Consider the following 16,508-nt stretch of genomic DNA (forward strand, 5'->3'; position numbering starts at 1 on the left):
GCAACCCTTGGAAAGGAAGAAGGCTTTTATGCAGTGGTGTTTGAAACTAAGCACCAACAGCTTGTTTGTCAAAGAACAGTGTTACATCACAGATTATAGTGTTCACAAAAGTTAATTTTTTTCTGATACAGGACAAATGCGTCTGGTACTTAGACTAATGTAAATAGAACCGGACAGATCGATCACTGCTGCTGCTAATGTCTGATGCAACAGTAAGAAGGTGAAGTGTTCAGCTGATGATGAGGCAGGCGCAGAAGTTGAAGTGAGCATATGAACGAAAAGGTGAAACAGGCCAAACAAATGCAGAATTTCCACAGCAATTTAGTTGACTGACATAAGATGCCAGCTTCCTCTAACAGAAGGCTACCATCTCCACAGTAGTGAAAGATATTTGAATATTATCTATGTGCTAAGATCAACAGTGTTGGCAACAAACCAGTTTATAGTTTCACCAGTTTAACTGTCAGTGTTTAACTGGTAGTTTAACTACCAAAGCTAGCTGGATGATTTTCTTTCAGGTTTACCTCAGGCAGTCCCATGGGTTTCATCAGTGTTTGACAGCATCTCCAACAGCACAGCTTTCAGTAGAGTGAACTTGCTCTTACTCAAACATTAATCATTTTATCTTTGTCCAACCTATATGGAGGGGGGGAACCATTCTGGTACAAATAGAGACTCTGGGTACCGAGACCTCTTTCAAAGGTTTCAGCATCTACTCTGTCACTTGAAGTCTGTGGGACCTTTGGAAGCTCTACAGCTCTGAGATTCAGAGGTGAACTGTGGCAGAACCTTGCATCCAACTCGTGCCTCTGATGCTGGCCCAAGGGAAGTGCCAGCAAGGAGAAGTCAGGAATGACAAATATGTAGAACTGCTCCTTTCAGCAGCAGCCAAAATTGATGCCAGTTTTAAGTGCCATAATTTTGGACTCAAAGGCTAGAGATAATGTTCAAAGCCATTTGTATCCTAATGAAACTACTCCTGTTCAAGTCCGTCATTTAGAACGTGAAAGCATCTGTTTGGGACTCTAAATCTTGAGGTGCTAATGCCTTGATGACAGTTGTGATATTTTGGATCATCTGGAGTATTTTTACATTTCTCTTATAGCTGATAACAGGGATTTGTGCAGTTCCTGAAGGTTAAAAGTTTTGGTAATCTGTTAGGTGGGCTTTCTTCTCACTAATCCATTTTTTAAAAGGCTTGAAAATGAAATCCTAGTGCAAGTTGAACTGAGTGTAAATTCCATGGCTTCAGAAGATCCATGATTTTACCCATAACTTGTATTAATTGCTATGTTAAAGCATGTAGTGTGCCTGCTTGCTAAATATTCTAAGAATGTATGTTTTGGAAAAAGAAAGTGAGGTAACAGTGCATTTGAAGCACACATTTAAATTAAAACCTGGAGGTGATCTTGCTAGAATGTTTTCATTCCTTTTTGCATGTGGAGACTTATTCTTCTCTCTCATCTTCTCTCTCTCTAAAACAGCATATAATTCACTGATTACTCTATGCCTGATATACCAGAACTCAATTTAAACCAAATGCTTAGAAAAGTAGTTCAGAGAGAGCCTTACCTTACCAGGAGGAGACAGCTCTCTCTTTTGGTATCTTCATCATATTAGTGTATTTCAATTCTAACAATAATACTACTGCATTTCTTAATTGTTTCATCTATCTTGCTGTCTATCTATCTATCTACTTCATCACAGTATAAAAGTTCATTTCTGCCTGTATGGTGAAAAAAACACCAACCAAACTAATGCTGCTATCCATTTATATGTATTGTTCCTTCTTGTGGCATGAATGGTAGAGTTTGGGTGATATTGTCAATTCAGAAAAATTGCTGCTTGAGTAACTCCAAATTTGTCTGCTGTGGGGATATTGACCAGCTGCTTGTTTTTAATTGCTTCCTCAAGAAGAAAAAGAAAAAAAAGAACTGAGATATTTCTAACCGGTAGATTAGTCCAGACATATCTTCAAAATAATGCAGCTTTTCTTAGGGCTCTGCTGCGTTACTTCTGATGACTCTTTGTGCTGGTTTTGGCTGGGATAATTTTCTTCGTAGTAGCTGGTACGGGGCTATATTTTGGATTTGTGCTGAAAATAGCGTTGATAATGCCGAGATGTTTTAGCTATTGCTGAGCAGTGCTCTCACAGAGCCAAGGCCTTTTCTGCTTCTCGACCCACCCCACCAGTGAGGAGACTGGGGGTGCACAAGAAGTTGGGAGGGGACACAGCTGGGACAGCTGACCCCAACTGACCCAAGGGATGTCCTAGACCATATGACATCATTCTCAGCAGATAAAGCTGGGGGAAGAAGGAGGAAGGGGGGACATTTGGAATGATGGCATTTGCCTTCCCAAGTAACAGCTACGTGTGATGGAGCCCTGCTTTCCTGGAGATGGCTGAACACCTGCCTGCCGATGGGAAGTGGTGAATGAATTCCTTGTTTTGTTTTGCTTTGCTTGTGTGCACGGCTTTTGCTTTACCTATTAAACTGTCTCTATCTCAACCCACAAGTTTTTGCACTTTCACCCTTCCGATTCTCTACCCCATCCCACTGGGGGAGAGTGAGCGAGCAGCTGTGTGGGGCTTAGTTGCCGGCTGGGGTTAAACCACAACACTCTTGTGGTTATTTTAAAGTTACCTGTCTCCTTTTTTACTTACTGCCAAAAGTATCATCCCCAGAAAAGAGCGAGCTGTCTCATCCATTTTAATCTGCTATTTGGCTTAAACCCCTGACAAAACCAGATTTACCTGAAGACTTGCTATTGTGGGGTGGAGTAGTGGAGGTATGGGTCTGTGTTTGTGTCCTGTTGGTTTTGCTGCAAGGTTGGCAATCTCCAGCAGAAGTGGTAACAAGCATCCATTAACTCTTCACAGGCTACAGATGTTTGCTTAGTAAACATAAACTGGAGCCTTCAAGGAGCTTGGAAGTGACTCCACTGTTACCACAGGAGAGGGCCTTATATCTAGTTTCAGGAAACAAATAAGGTTTTTAAATCATAGCTACGTAGTAGATGAGGAGCCCTTTAGGTTGTCAAATGCAGATGAATTTGCTTTTGAGTTCCGTGTCTATAGATGCTGTTAAGTGGTAACACACAAATAATAATGTTCGTAGTAATAATTGTCTTCTCGGATGATTAAATCTGTTTAGTTTACAATAACACTTAAAATGCAGATATCTTTTGATCAGAAAGATTGTCAAAGAACAACAAAATGCTTATTTAAAAGAAGTGTTTATAAATAGAACTATTGTTTTCCTTTGCTGAAAGCACATGAGATTCTTGTAAGAGGGTAGATAGGTCTTTTAAACAACATTAATAAATTCCCTTGTCCTTCAAGTTTTCATTAAAAAGATTTTGTATGCCCTACTGTTTTCCATCATCAGTCCGCTGCTTTGGAGATTTCCAGCTTGCCTGTTTTGGGGCACTTCAATCTCTTGCCAGTGAACAAGCATTCATTCACCTGACAAGAATGGACAAGGCTGTGTTTCTTAATCTCCAGGGTAATTTGGGGTTTGGTTTTTTTGTCACCCGCTGTATGTCCAAATACCCTCCGGCATCCAATTTTTGAAGTTAGACCAGGTTATGCAACCAATTTCTAACAACATGACCTCATGGCTGACCTGTTCCGGGCAGGAGGTTGGATGAGAGACCTCCTAAAGGCTCTTGCAATCTGAACTATCCTAGTCTTACGTGAACTAGCAAAATAGATTAATGATGTAGGAATACCCTCCAAACTCTCACATAATAGCTCGTGCTGGTCTAAGCAGTCCTTTTGTGCCAGAGGCGGTGTAATTACTATCACCTTTACTAGTATGGATAAGCTAGCAATGAACCAAACGGTTGTGCTTTTAGATACACACAGATAGTAATTGTGGGCATTCCCGCAGTTTGAGAGAAGTGCTGAAAGCTCGGAAAAGGTCCATTTATATCTGTCTCTGTGTACGATGTAGCACTGTAGTTTTCCACCCCATAAATGCTTGTATTGCCATTGTTACAATAGCCCAAGAAATTTTGCTATTCTAGATTTTATTTCATCTGCTCTCCAGCTTTCCAACAGTGTAGATGAGATATTTCACTCCTCAGTTAAGGACATCTTGCATTTTCAACGAGTACATTTAGTTTGGATCTTCTGCTGCATCTCTCAGCAATTTTTTTTTCTATACTTTCCAGACAATATCAAACTCTACATAATTCTTTGACTTGTGGACTTTTGTCATACTGATGGCTAGGCTCTTTCTGCAAGCTCCACATGTGTCCTGTAAACATCATTCATTCTTTGGATTGGACTCGTTCCTCAAAAATAGTGATCACTGGCCTTGAGTTGCCTTGCTTTTTGTGGTGATCCGTCAGATGTCAGCAGTGAACAGGGCACAGTGCCTGAAACCTATGCAAGTGGTTCACTACATTCATTGCTACTCAGAGCAGAGAAAATGTTGCTGGATAAATTCTTCCTGTCCTGAAGTCTTTGCACAACTATTTTTAAAAAATCTTGTTAATCTGTGAGACGTTTGAAGTTTCTGTTTTGGCATCTGGACATAATATTTCTGGGAGGAAAAATAATCCTCAAGGCAAAACTTTCTGAAAGTACTGTGTGCTTGCTCCGGTGTTGTGTGCTTTTCATAAAACAGCATAAGCAGATGTAGAAATAAAACTAATGCTTTGGCAACTGCACTGGAAAAGCTACTTATATGTAAAGGTTGTTACATAGAAGAGATTTTTACCAGCCCACTCAAGTACCTGTTTGAGTAAATGTGCCATATCAGGTAAAGCAAATCTCCTTGGCCTGATGAACTATAATTCTTTGAATGAAGCAGGACCAACTGGGCTAGTCATGAAAAACCTCTTTGTAGATCGGGGACAAAGAAATCTTAGAACATTATGGTAGCAGATTTGCTTATCTCTTCTCTAATTTTAAGCCTGAAGCCATACTAAGTCTACTCCTGAATACTGTATTCCTTTTATTTGAGTGACCTGGTCTACTCTCCTAGTGTTAGGAGAATGCTGGAAAGCCTGAGTTTCACCTGAGCTTACTTTCAGGTTATGTGCAGATTACATCCTGAAAGAGCCTGCATCCCATTCTCTTTCTTTTTTTTTTTTCCTTTTTCTGTTTTGATTTCCCAGTCTATTAAAAGATATGGTCGTGACCAGATCATGGCAATTTTCCATGCAGAGGGAGCTGCAAATTGCATATTTTGAGAAAGGTGGTGTAGTCTATATTATTCTCTCTGGGTCAGAAATACCATTTCTAAGAACAGTGAACTGTTAATTTTGGTGATGAAAAATACTGGGGAAAACTGAGATTGGGAAAATCACTGATGCTGGAATTTAGGTACGATACCTGTCCAATATGTCTATTTTTAGATGTAAATAGGTTGAGATTTAGAATGTCTGAGTGAACATCAGACTTTTGGTTGTCGCATTTCACAGTGTTTCTTGAGCATGGACCCCATTCCTCTGTCAGGTTTCCATTGAATCTCCAGCTATATTACTAGGAGGGGCCTGTTGTTGAAAAACTTCACCCAAGTATGGGTTAAGTATGCTTCCACAAACACCAGAGTGGTTTCATGGGGCTAGGTTTTAATAAAACCATTTGTTGATGAGGCTTGGCTCTGTTCTCTGTTCCTGGAAGACCTCAATAACAGTACTGTTATGTGCGAGGAGAATGTGCGAGCCTTGCCTTTAACAGCTGATTTAGTTTTTTTAATTAAACATTGAAAGTAGACACAGTTGCATACTTCTGTGGTGGCAAGTGTTGTATTGTCAGCATCAACACCTTTCGTACTACGTTGTTCTCGTGTACTGAGAGTACTTCTTGCAGGACTGAGCATCTTCACAGCAGATACTGCTATGCTGTGCTTTTAGCTTTCCACATCTGATTTGTTTGGAGATTCCCCTTTATTGCTGCTGAGGTATCTGTTACCCTCTTACTACCACTTACTGAAAGACTACCAATAAATATTTCAGAAAGATACCCATCTGTCCTGCTCATATGGGCAAAACCTAGTGTTTGTTCTGTAACCTCCTAATTTTTTATTTTAAACAAGGATGGTAAATGAGAGTGGGGAAAACAAGCTGCCTCTCCTAAACTGGTAAAAGAAAGAGATGATACACGGTATATTTGAATACACACCTTTCATTTGTCTTTCCTGCAAGCAAGCGCAGTAATACATGTTATCACATAAACCTTTGAAACAGAAGCTGTAGAAAAGGGAGACTAAGGAAAACACAGGCTTTAAGCATCATTGTAAAAGTTTAATAAAAAAAAAAATCAATAGAAGTCTGTGGATATATGTTATGAAAAATGTCTTGCAGATTAATTTCCTTGAGCTGAGAAGCTTTAAATGAGTACATTAACAATTCTGTTTTCACACCTCCGTGAATTATGCTCAAACGATGCCCAATTGTTGTTAAACAACATAAAAATTTGATATGCTGTCAGTCCCATTGCACAAAACAGCACAGTCGTTTACTCAGCCAATTTCTGCTGCAAACCCAACACTGGGGAATGGAATAACACAAACAAGGTAATAAGTTTTAAACTAATTATGAGGTGACAACAGTATAATTGAACATAAGATAATGAGTGGAAAACTAAGGTTCATCGAATGGTTTTCTCAGCCTTAAAAATTACTTTTCTCAGACTTAAAAATTACTTCTCAGATTTACTGATTTAGAGACCTCTGCCCACTGTTGAATGGTCGAGAAAACCATTTTTACGCATAGCGGTCATTAACAGCTGGCAAGCAGTAATTTTGTACAATTTTAAATCTCCCATAAATTTACAAGAATACAGATCTGTGATTATTTTGGGGGTTTAGAACATTTCTACTTGTTGTCACAATGTCTATATTTTTATAAGATGGAGGCTTTGGAAAATTGTTTCCTTGTTGTTCATGCAGAACTTCCTTAACCTCTGCAGAACCTTACCTTGAGAGATGCTCCACGTGCAGGTGTGTTCCCTATGGTCCTGCTGTGTCAAGGAGCCCATGACTTAGCCCTGCTCACCTTTCCTCTGCTCGCCCTGTGTCTCCAACTTCCCAATGGGCCAGTGCAGCTTTAAGGCCCCACTTCCCTGCTGCCTCGTCAGGGTCACTCCTCAAATCTGTCGCAGAGTTGTCAGATAACTGAAAGAGAAGAAAGCCCGCTGTCGGTTTTCTTTTTTCAGCTGCACTAAAGTCACTCTGAATACCAGCATAAGAGTTAAGATTAGATAAATCTTCTGTTTTGAATGCAATTCAAATGTTAGCATTCTAGCTAGCAGGCATAGTTATAAAGGAATAAAAGAAAATTGTAACTGCAGGCTTGCTCTAAGAGTGGGACTTTTGTTTCTTGTAATGACCGTACTGCCAGAATGCTTGCACCTGTCTTGTGGTCTGTGTTTTCAAGTCCTCTACAAAAAACCTTGCTACGATAAAGCTTTCATTGAAGAGACCTAAACCTTTTACTGACTAGTGCTAATCCATAACTTAAACAAGATGTTAGTTTTACCCTTACCTTCTAAAACATTGTGGGTTGCCCGTGCCTAGTTTCTGTATGCGCCGGTGTCTTTGGGCGCAACGTGATGGAGCCATCTTCTGTCTAGATGGTAACAGAGCTTAGTTTTAACTATAGCCTGTATACCTTTAGCTGTAGACAAATCGTTGACCTGTGATGATCCTTTCTACCTGAAGTGTACGCTCAAAGCTGTTGTACAAGCAGCCTGACAGAAGGAATTGATGTGCTTTGATTCATGATTAAACTGTGACATGAAGGTACCCAGGCAGATTTCTGGGGAGCCTGTAGGGAGGTAGATCTCTTGACTTTGGGAGAGACCACGGCACAAACCCCCATGGCACACCTGTATGTGGTGGATACGCCAGCGAAGACAGCCTTAAGCAAGGGGCTGGTGGGAGGTGGACATCTGAGCAGGGGTGAGCGTGCGTGGGCCTTGCGGCATGTTGTCCCTGCTGTTGCTACAGCTGCGCACTGGCAGCGGGAGCTGGGGGTACGGACAGAGGGGGCTGCTGGCTGCAGGCAGATGTGCCCGGCAAGGAGGAGCGGCAGCAGAGGCTGGGGTAGCTGTGACCGCCAAATCATGTGCATGCGGAAGGGCAGTCCATTACACTGTAGTTTGGCAGCCCAGTATTACCCAGTGTTTTCTCTCTCTGAAATTACTTTGGACGTGGTTTTGTTTAAAAAAAAAAAACAAAAAAAACCCAACATAGAGCTTGATGTACTTGGTCTTCTTCCCCTCTCTCTAAAAATGCCAAGGCTTTTTTAATTAAAATGCTAAAAGGTTTTTAATGAGGTTGTTCATAAATAAATACTGTATTTCTGGATTTTTCTTAAATCCTATGTATATTCCTAGACACAGATTTCTAGTGTCTTGATAATCATAGAATGATTTGGGTTGGAAGGGACCTTAAAGATCATCTAGTTCCAACACCCCTGCCATGGGCAGGGACACTTTCCACTAGACCAGGTTGCTCAAAGTCTCATCCAACCTGGCCTGGAACACTTCCAGGGATGGGCCATCCACAACTTCTCTGGGCAACCTGTTCCAGTGCCTCACCACCCTCACAGTAAAGAATGTCTTCCTTACATCCAATCTAAATCTACCCTCTTTCAGTTTAAAGCCATTACCTCTTGTCCTATGACTACATGACCTTGTAAAAACTCCCTCTCCAGCTTTCCTGTAGGTCCCCTTTAGGTACTGGAAGGCCACTATAAGGTCTCCCCAGCGCCTTCTCTCCTCCAGGCTGAACAACCCCAACGCTCTCAGCCTGTCTTCATAGGAGGGGTGTTCCATTCCTCTGATCATCTTCGTGGCCCTTCTCTGGACTCGCTCCAACAGGTCCATGTCCTTCTTATGTTGGGGGCCCCAGAATGCAGTACTCCAGGTGGGGTGTCACAAGAGCAGAGTAAAGGGGCAGAATCACCTCCCTCAACCTGCTGGTCATGCTTCTTTTGATGCAGCCCAGGATACGGTTGGCTTTCCAGGCTGCGAGCACACATTGCCGGATCATGCTGAACTTCTTGTTAACCAACACTCCCAAGTCCTTCTCCTCAGGGCTGCTCTCAATCCATTCTCCGCACAGCCTGTATTTGGGCTTGGGACTGCCCTGACCCATGTGCAGGACCTTGCACTTGGCCTTGTTGAACTTCATGAGGTTCACACAGGCCCACCTCTCAAGCCTGTCAAGGTCCCTCTGGATGGCATCCCTTCCCTCCAGTGTATTGACCGCACCACACAGCTTGGTGTCGTTGGCAAACTTGCTGAGGTGCACTCGATCCCACTGTCCATGTCGCCGACAAAGATGTTAAACAGCACTGGTCCCAATACTGACACCGGAGGAACACCACTCATCACTGGTCTCCACTTGGACATTGAGCTGTTGACCACAACTCTTTGAATGCGACCATCCAGCCAATTCCTTATCCACCGAGTGGTCCATCTGTCAAATCCATGTCTCCCCAATTTAGAGACAAGGATGTCATGTGGAACAGTGTCAAATGCTTTGCACTGCATTGTGTTATACTATCCAAAATTATCTGTAAGAAATCATTACTTCATATTACCTAATTTTTTAATTTGTTTTTTATAAATGTTGAAAATAAAATTTTATCAAATACAGGGCTTCCAACTTTGTCAGAAAGTGTGGCAGTAGTTTTGGGAAAGGGTATGTTTTTATAAAAAGTCCTGAAGAATTTAAAGAGATGCCCAGCATACTTCCTCTCTGAGACTCTGACACTCCATAAATAACATCTCATTGAGCTACACATCTAAAAAGGCCACCAGAGGAGATCAAACTTGGTTGTTGGGGCTATGAATATATGTCATAGAGAATTTATTGTCCGGAGTTCTTCTCCAGTTTCCACTTTACACATTTATGATACCGTTAAGTGTTGCCATTTTACTGCAGTTTTTGGTAATGTCAGAGAAAAAGGTAGCAGTTGTTAACAACAGAGAAGTGGTATAAATGAAGTATTGCTCTTTGGCATGAAGGTGTACTTGAGAAAGAACCCATTGATTTGGATTTTATTTATGTACAAGTATTTTTACAGCTGCTTTCTACATGTGCATATGTTCCCATGCCTATTAATAAGAGACCAGTGCTTAAGTTTATGAAGCATAGAAAACGTTGCTCCTGTCTTACCGATGGAATGATTGGACAGGCTTGTAGAGGAATGAGTGATACAGGCAGGGGCAGAGCTCAGGCACGACTCCCAGTCCTTGGTCTGAACCAGTCTCCCCCATGACACCAGGTTTACAATCAACAAAATGATGCAGAATCTTCCAGGGAATTAGTTGTTCTACAGCAAAGACATTTTGTAATCAGTAATACTTAAATGCTTTGCATTTGTTTTGTTTTGTTTTGTTTCTATAGGCATTTTTATCTGCTGCAGTGCTGATTCTTTAGCTTTGGCAAGATTTTATTGATTAAAACTTTTCAGCAAATGTGTTCACAGCTATGTCTGCATATTGGAGCAACTGCTTTGAAAATGTTTCCCTAAAGCCATCCTGATTTCAGGTCCCTATTACCAAGCAATGCAGTTCCTTTTGTTCAGTGGCTTATATAATCCCAGAAGGCATCTGGAGCGTGTTTATGTTAAGTCAACTATCAATGCAGATGTACAGAAAAGACATGTTATTTACAAAGAGCTGAGCATGCTATTTGCATCAGCCTGATTTTTTTTTTTTTTTTATTACTTTCTTGGGTGTGAAATATGAATGTCCTTAATAATGAAAGCAATACGCAGCGAGATGTGTGTTCAGCAAATAAATATTAAATATGTTGGGTTTTTTTTTCCTTTTAGATCCATTTCAGTTCCTCACCAAAATTGAACCTGCAAAGGAACAGACAGCTCAACCAGCTCTAGCCCGGAAACCCACCGTGATCCGAATCCCAGCTAAACCCGGGAAACGTAAGTTCTTCTCCCACATTGTCTGAGAAGTCTCTGTCAGAAAATAATCTTAATTGGGACTTACTAATTGAGTTGCTGTTTACTAGCTATATTAGCTGCCAGAGGAATCCCGTGATACAGTTTGACAAGATAGAGGAGCCAACATAAGGGCTGTGGTGGGAGGGAGAAATAGCTGGGAGTCATGTTCCCCTCTCCCTGCCTCCCAGCTACCTCGTCTGGCTCCCTCCCTTGCGCTAAGTTTGATGTCCCTCAAACCTTATGGAGCTAATGCATATCAGAGGTGAAACAGTGTGTGTGGGGGGATCTAAAGGCTGGCAGGGAAGAGCTGGAGGAGACCCTTTCAGCAGAAGCAAGCTTGTTTTGTCAGCTAAACCATATCACTGAGCTGTACCTTTGGTCAAATTGACTTCTGTTCTGACATCAGCTGAGGATATTTTAATGCTGCTCCCGAGCTTCCTGGGAGCAGGACCCCTACTTGTCAAAGGAACAACATTAGTGTATTAAACTTTGCTTCAAATACAGCTTTGCTGGGATGTAAGCATAGTTTTCACGGCTTAGATCAAAAAGTTCCTTTGACCCTTGTTAGATTTGAAATCTGTGGCCATTTAAGCAATAGTGTTTTGGTAGCAGTTGAGGGAATGAAAAAGGCCTGTGAGAACTTGGATGCAAAAACCTGATGTGTTCAATTTTGTGTCAAGGTCTAGACTATAGTTTTCTGACAGTTACCGTATCCCTAATGCCTTCCACTTCTAATCCTTCACAGCTTTACAAATGACACTGACAGTACCTCAGAGTGGAAATTTATCAGAGCGCCACAAGGTCTTTGTGTTGATCTGTGTATGCTGGAGTGCATACTTGCTTCTGTTTAGCCTTATGGTTTATCCTCAAAGCTTAGGGAGAAATGTCACAGGATAGCTCTTAAAATTTGTTATTTCAAAATCATGTTTTACTGCATTGAGTAGGCATAGAGCCAATGTGTAGCAACTAGATGTCCAGGTGGCTTTTCTCCTAAGATTTTCTCTCGTTATTTCCTGAGTTGCCTTTTCCTCCCACCACCCCCCTCAGTGGTAAAATAGTAGGCTTTCTTTTCCTCTGCATATGTGAGAAATGCAGTGGAAATGATTAAAAATGCAGGGAAGACTGAAGGTAAAGCTATGAGGAAAAGTCTTTCTGTTAATACCTGATCATAAATAAAAGATTTTTTTCAGTTGGAAGAATATGTTTATGAACTACTGTAAAGAACCCAAGACATAATTCTTCTCTACAAAGGAAATTGTAATTTCCATTAAAAAAAAGAGGCCTGACAATTTATTTTTTTCTTTTTTTTTCCTGAGCTGGATTCTCTTTTGAACTTGTGGATAACTGGTCCCTTGCTGCTCTCTAGTGGTAATTGAACTTTCCACAGGAGACTGCCAATCACTGTATTGGACTACGATTGTCAGGGGGGTGTGAAGGACTGCTTTATGGGAGGCTGTGGCTGGAAGATTAATGGGATGTGGAGAAACAGAAGCAGATTCCAAGAAAGCAGAGTAGCCTGTTGTCAGATAGGAGCTGCTGCAGACATGTAAACTGTTAAAAAATGAGAGAAGTACAACTGGGCCAAGGTATAACATGGATATAGTAGAATTTACCTTGTAAGAGGGCCACATAATCTCAGTACAAGGGGTCTTTCACCATCGTGGGCATGGAGGGAGATTAATTCTGTCAGGAACCAGCACAAACCAAAAAGAAAACCCCCAATAAACACACACACACACACACACACACACACACCCCCCAGCACTACCAAAAAGGAGACAGAGCTGGATGCTTAAGAATTTGAACTCCAGTAAAGCACTCATTTAGCATTAGCATTTTTGTAGAGATGTGATTAGAAAGGAAGCATTAAACTTCCACTTCAGTTATTACACTTAGAAATCACTGAGAATAACACCTGCCTTCTAGTTCTTGGGGTTTTTTTTTAAATTCTTTTATTTCCTTTAATTTTGTCTTATAAAGAGTAAAGGCGAGGAAATTAGGCCATCTGTGTACGTATCAAGATTTGAAGTGGTGTGAATAAATAAATCTCTCGTGCTTTTTATATATCAGTAAGGTATGATAAGAGAATATTTCTCCTGCAATTACTGTCAGGTATCTTTTTTACTTCTCATCCATCATACTAGCTTAGAAGAGTGATGAACTTCACTAACTTTTTTTTCTCGTGCTTGGTCACTGCCAACACGGTAACTGTGACCTGCTCCTAGGAATAAGGGATTTATCCTCGAACTGATCCATTTTTAAACATCACACCAGTGTTTTAGATCATAGTAACGCAACTGAGGTGTTAAAAACAAACAACACTTCTTCTTCATATGTGTCGTTTCTTTGTTGAGAGTACTTTTCATGAAATGAGCAACTGAAAGTTTTCATTTGGATAGAATCTCTCCTCTTTTTTGTCATCAGTCTATAAATGTCCAGACTGTCTACACATATTTTTACATAACTCCAAGACTGGCTGGAGTTCAGAAGAGCTTAAGTGTCTGAAGTTCTTTGTATGAAATTAATTGTTTTGATATACAAATACATAGTAAAATAGATAGCAAGGTTCCAATATATAAAGACAAAATGATTGGTAAATATGCTGGCAAAACCTGTCCAATTGCTTTCCAGGTTTCAATGGCAGAGACATTGAAAGAAAATACCATATAATCAGAGGTTTTTGTGTTCCTTATTGATACTGAGGGCATCATCACTCTTCCCTAGTAAGAGCCGTACTGTTTCCTCTTCCATGTCCTAAATTTGCTTAGCTCCTTAAAGACTACTAGGGAGCTTCCATCTCTGTTTTCTTTCTGTCACCCTGAATTTTGTAGCAGGCAACCATTTCTTTTCTTGCCTTTACCTTTCTGGAGATTCTTCCATCCAAGTCTCCTGATCTTTCAGGGTTACTTGAAATAACCCTCAGCTGTTTTCCAGCCTGAAGGATATTCCAGGAGCTGACAGCTGAAAAAAGTGAGCCAGTTTAGAAATGTGGCTGAGAGATGGTGATGGTGTTTCAGGGTATTCAGTAATGAGTCTGACATTCCCAGGGGTAGAAACTCTTCTACTCATCTAATATTATATCAACAAGTATTGCAGCTGAAACCCTAGAATAACTTGCTGGTGTCCTGAGAGTAAAGTGAAGATCCGTTATGCAGGATGGGAAGTACTCCTGAAGTCCACCTCAGAGTTGCAATGTTCCCTTCATGTCCCTTTTGTCTTCACTAGTCTTTAAGTGGTGCTGCCCATTGGCTGCCCTGGCTTTGAGGAAGGAAGTTGCGTTCACAAAAAAATGCCCCAAACCAAGGTGGATTCCCTTACCTATTGTTGGTCCATGTAAGGAAGCTATTAATTAGACTTTCATTCAAGAACTTTTGGTTTTTTACAGCTTTAAATGAAATCCCGCATAGCCCTCCACCACTTCCTGCTGAAAAGCCCATTGGGAACACCTCCAATATCACAGTGGGAAAACCCAACAGTGGTGACCTAGTAAAAAAAGTGGTAAGTTAGAACTGCTTTCCTGGGTTACAACTTTGACTGCTTTGGTTAACAGATCACTTGTGACTCTCAAGCATTTGTAAGGTAAGTTATTTGAAGGACGAAAGGATGAAAAGGACTACTCAAAAATACAAGGCTTTTTTCTTTTAATTGCATTCTCTAATTTAATTAGGTAATTTAGACTGCTGTCAGTTCTGAAAAGCACTTTGTTGATTTTACTAAACTTTGATCACATCTATCTTCAATTTTCTGTGTTTAGCATCTGGAATCAGGATATTCTACAATTTAGTTTCAAAAGCACTGCAAAGTGGTTCAAAGTCCAATGAGATTTACATAGTGAAATATTGTCAAAGTCCTTTAGAAATGTATTTTTTACCTTCATACACACAGTACCTCTCAGTGTCTGTGCTAATTTCCAGGCAGAGGGAACTTTTCTGTAGATGAATGAAGCTTGCTTTCTTCCACTCTTTCCTTCTGGTTGTTTTCTACTGGTCATGTCAGAGCCTGAGTAGAACTATCTATTTGGGAAAGTAAGGCTCTGCTCCTTGCTCCTGAGAGCATAGTAATGGTAGACACTGTAGCTGTGTATCCTATATGCCCTTTGACACAGATTTACAAAAGGGAATTAAAATAAACTAGAAAATGACAGTAGAATTTCCAAATACTGAGTGCTGTGATGGCAAGAATGGCAGAGAATCTTGTGGAAACCACAGGCAGTAAAAAGATCAAATCAAATCAAAAGCTCTCACTCGATGGACAGCTGCCAACAAATGTCTTTGTGGCTACCTCTGCTAATAGGATAAAGGGGCTTTTAAATGTCATGGTTGAAAAGGCTATTCACAGAGGTCCCATCTTTTCTGGATAATGCTGAAAAAAAAATTTCCAATACAAGACATTAAATAACATTTTATACAATGCAATCCCAAAACTTTTACAATGTCATCCAGGTTATTGTGACAGGTATGTGTAAGCTTCAGAGGATTTTTTTAAGAAAAAGACTGCATCAAATCCACTGAAACATTTAAATCTTATCTTTGGAAAGAACTTCTGTGCTTCTAAAACTAGTATTTTTTGTCAGTGGAAGTGATTAACCAGCAACAGTAGAAATTCTTGACTGTAAGCAGCAGTTGGCACAGATTTCTTCCTTTTCACACAGAAGAGGAAAATTTGTGCTATGAGGATAACATCCCCATCTGAAAGTAGCAGGTTGTTTTCTTTCTAATCAGGATCATTTCATTTGATCAGGAACGTTCATTTGGGGACTTAATCAAGGGTCAAAATTTTGTCACAAAATACATCTAGGTATTTTCTAGGTGGGAAAAATCACAGAAATTGTTTACTAGTTTCAAGCACATGTATCCCTGATTAAGTAACAAGACTGTTCAGACCTATTTAAAATTACTGGTTCAAAAAGGATACTTTTGAACCCAGATCCAGCACTGATTTACCATGCTGTCCCACAAGCAGCTGTGCTTGTTTGGCAGAGCTGGCAGTGCTTTCTGGCACTAGCATGAAAACAAACAGCAGGAGGCAGAAAGGATGGTAACTTGTTAATCCATTACTGTGGTCCAAGCCCTTCAGACATGGCACATGTTCCCCTCTGCTGACTCTGCTACAGGGTAGTAATCTCTGGCAGGGTCAGGATGGGCGGCTGGGAGGAGTGACACCTTAATCTACCAGAGAAAGATTCACCAGGGTTTATCTGTTAGACCTCTAGGAAAAGTACTTAGATGCCTACTTTAATGAGAGCTAATGTTATTTGCAAGAGACTCTGTGCTGTGTGAGTTGCATCAGTGTCATGTTTTCTGCTTTAAGCCTGTTCAAAGTGTTTCATCTGTCAAATCAAAATGGATAATGTAACTGCAGTAGTTGGAATCCTATAGGCAGTGAAATTGTACATTTGTATGACTCTCCTGAATTTGCCTCTTAAGCCCTGACTCCCATGTAGTAGGAAAAGAGGGATGGGTTATACCTAATGCACAATTTAAGCTGTGATTCAGGTAGTCAGCAAGGTTATTTACATCTCCTTCTATGTCCAACAAGACTTTAAAATGCTAGAACATACCATAATACTTATTACTTCA

The 16,508-nt window shown here is 40.6% G+C and overlaps 1 protein-coding gene across 3 annotated transcripts in view; it reads left to right on the plus strand.

Moving 5' to 3' along the window:
- SH3D19 (SH3 domain containing 19) overlaps positions 1-16,508 on the plus strand; it is an 86,992-nt gene that overhangs the window by 53,286 nt on the left and 17,198 nt on the right. For all 3 annotated transcript variants that reach the window (XM_030008638.2, XM_030008648.2, XM_030008656.1), the window contains 2 exons: positions 10,804-10,911; positions 14,315-14,427. In XM_030008638.2, the coding sequence (XP_029864498.1) occupies positions 10,804-10,911; positions 14,315-14,427 (221 nt within the window). The remainder of the gene's footprint in view (positions 1-10,803; positions 10,912-14,314; positions 14,428-16,508) is intronic.

This window comes from Aquila chrysaetos, chromosome 1 (assembly GCF_900496995.4).
Source record: "Aquila chrysaetos chrysaetos chromosome 1, bAquChr1.4, whole genome shotgun sequence".
Classification (NCBI taxonomy): Eukaryota; Metazoa; Chordata; class Aves; order Accipitriformes; family Accipitridae; genus Aquila; species Aquila chrysaetos.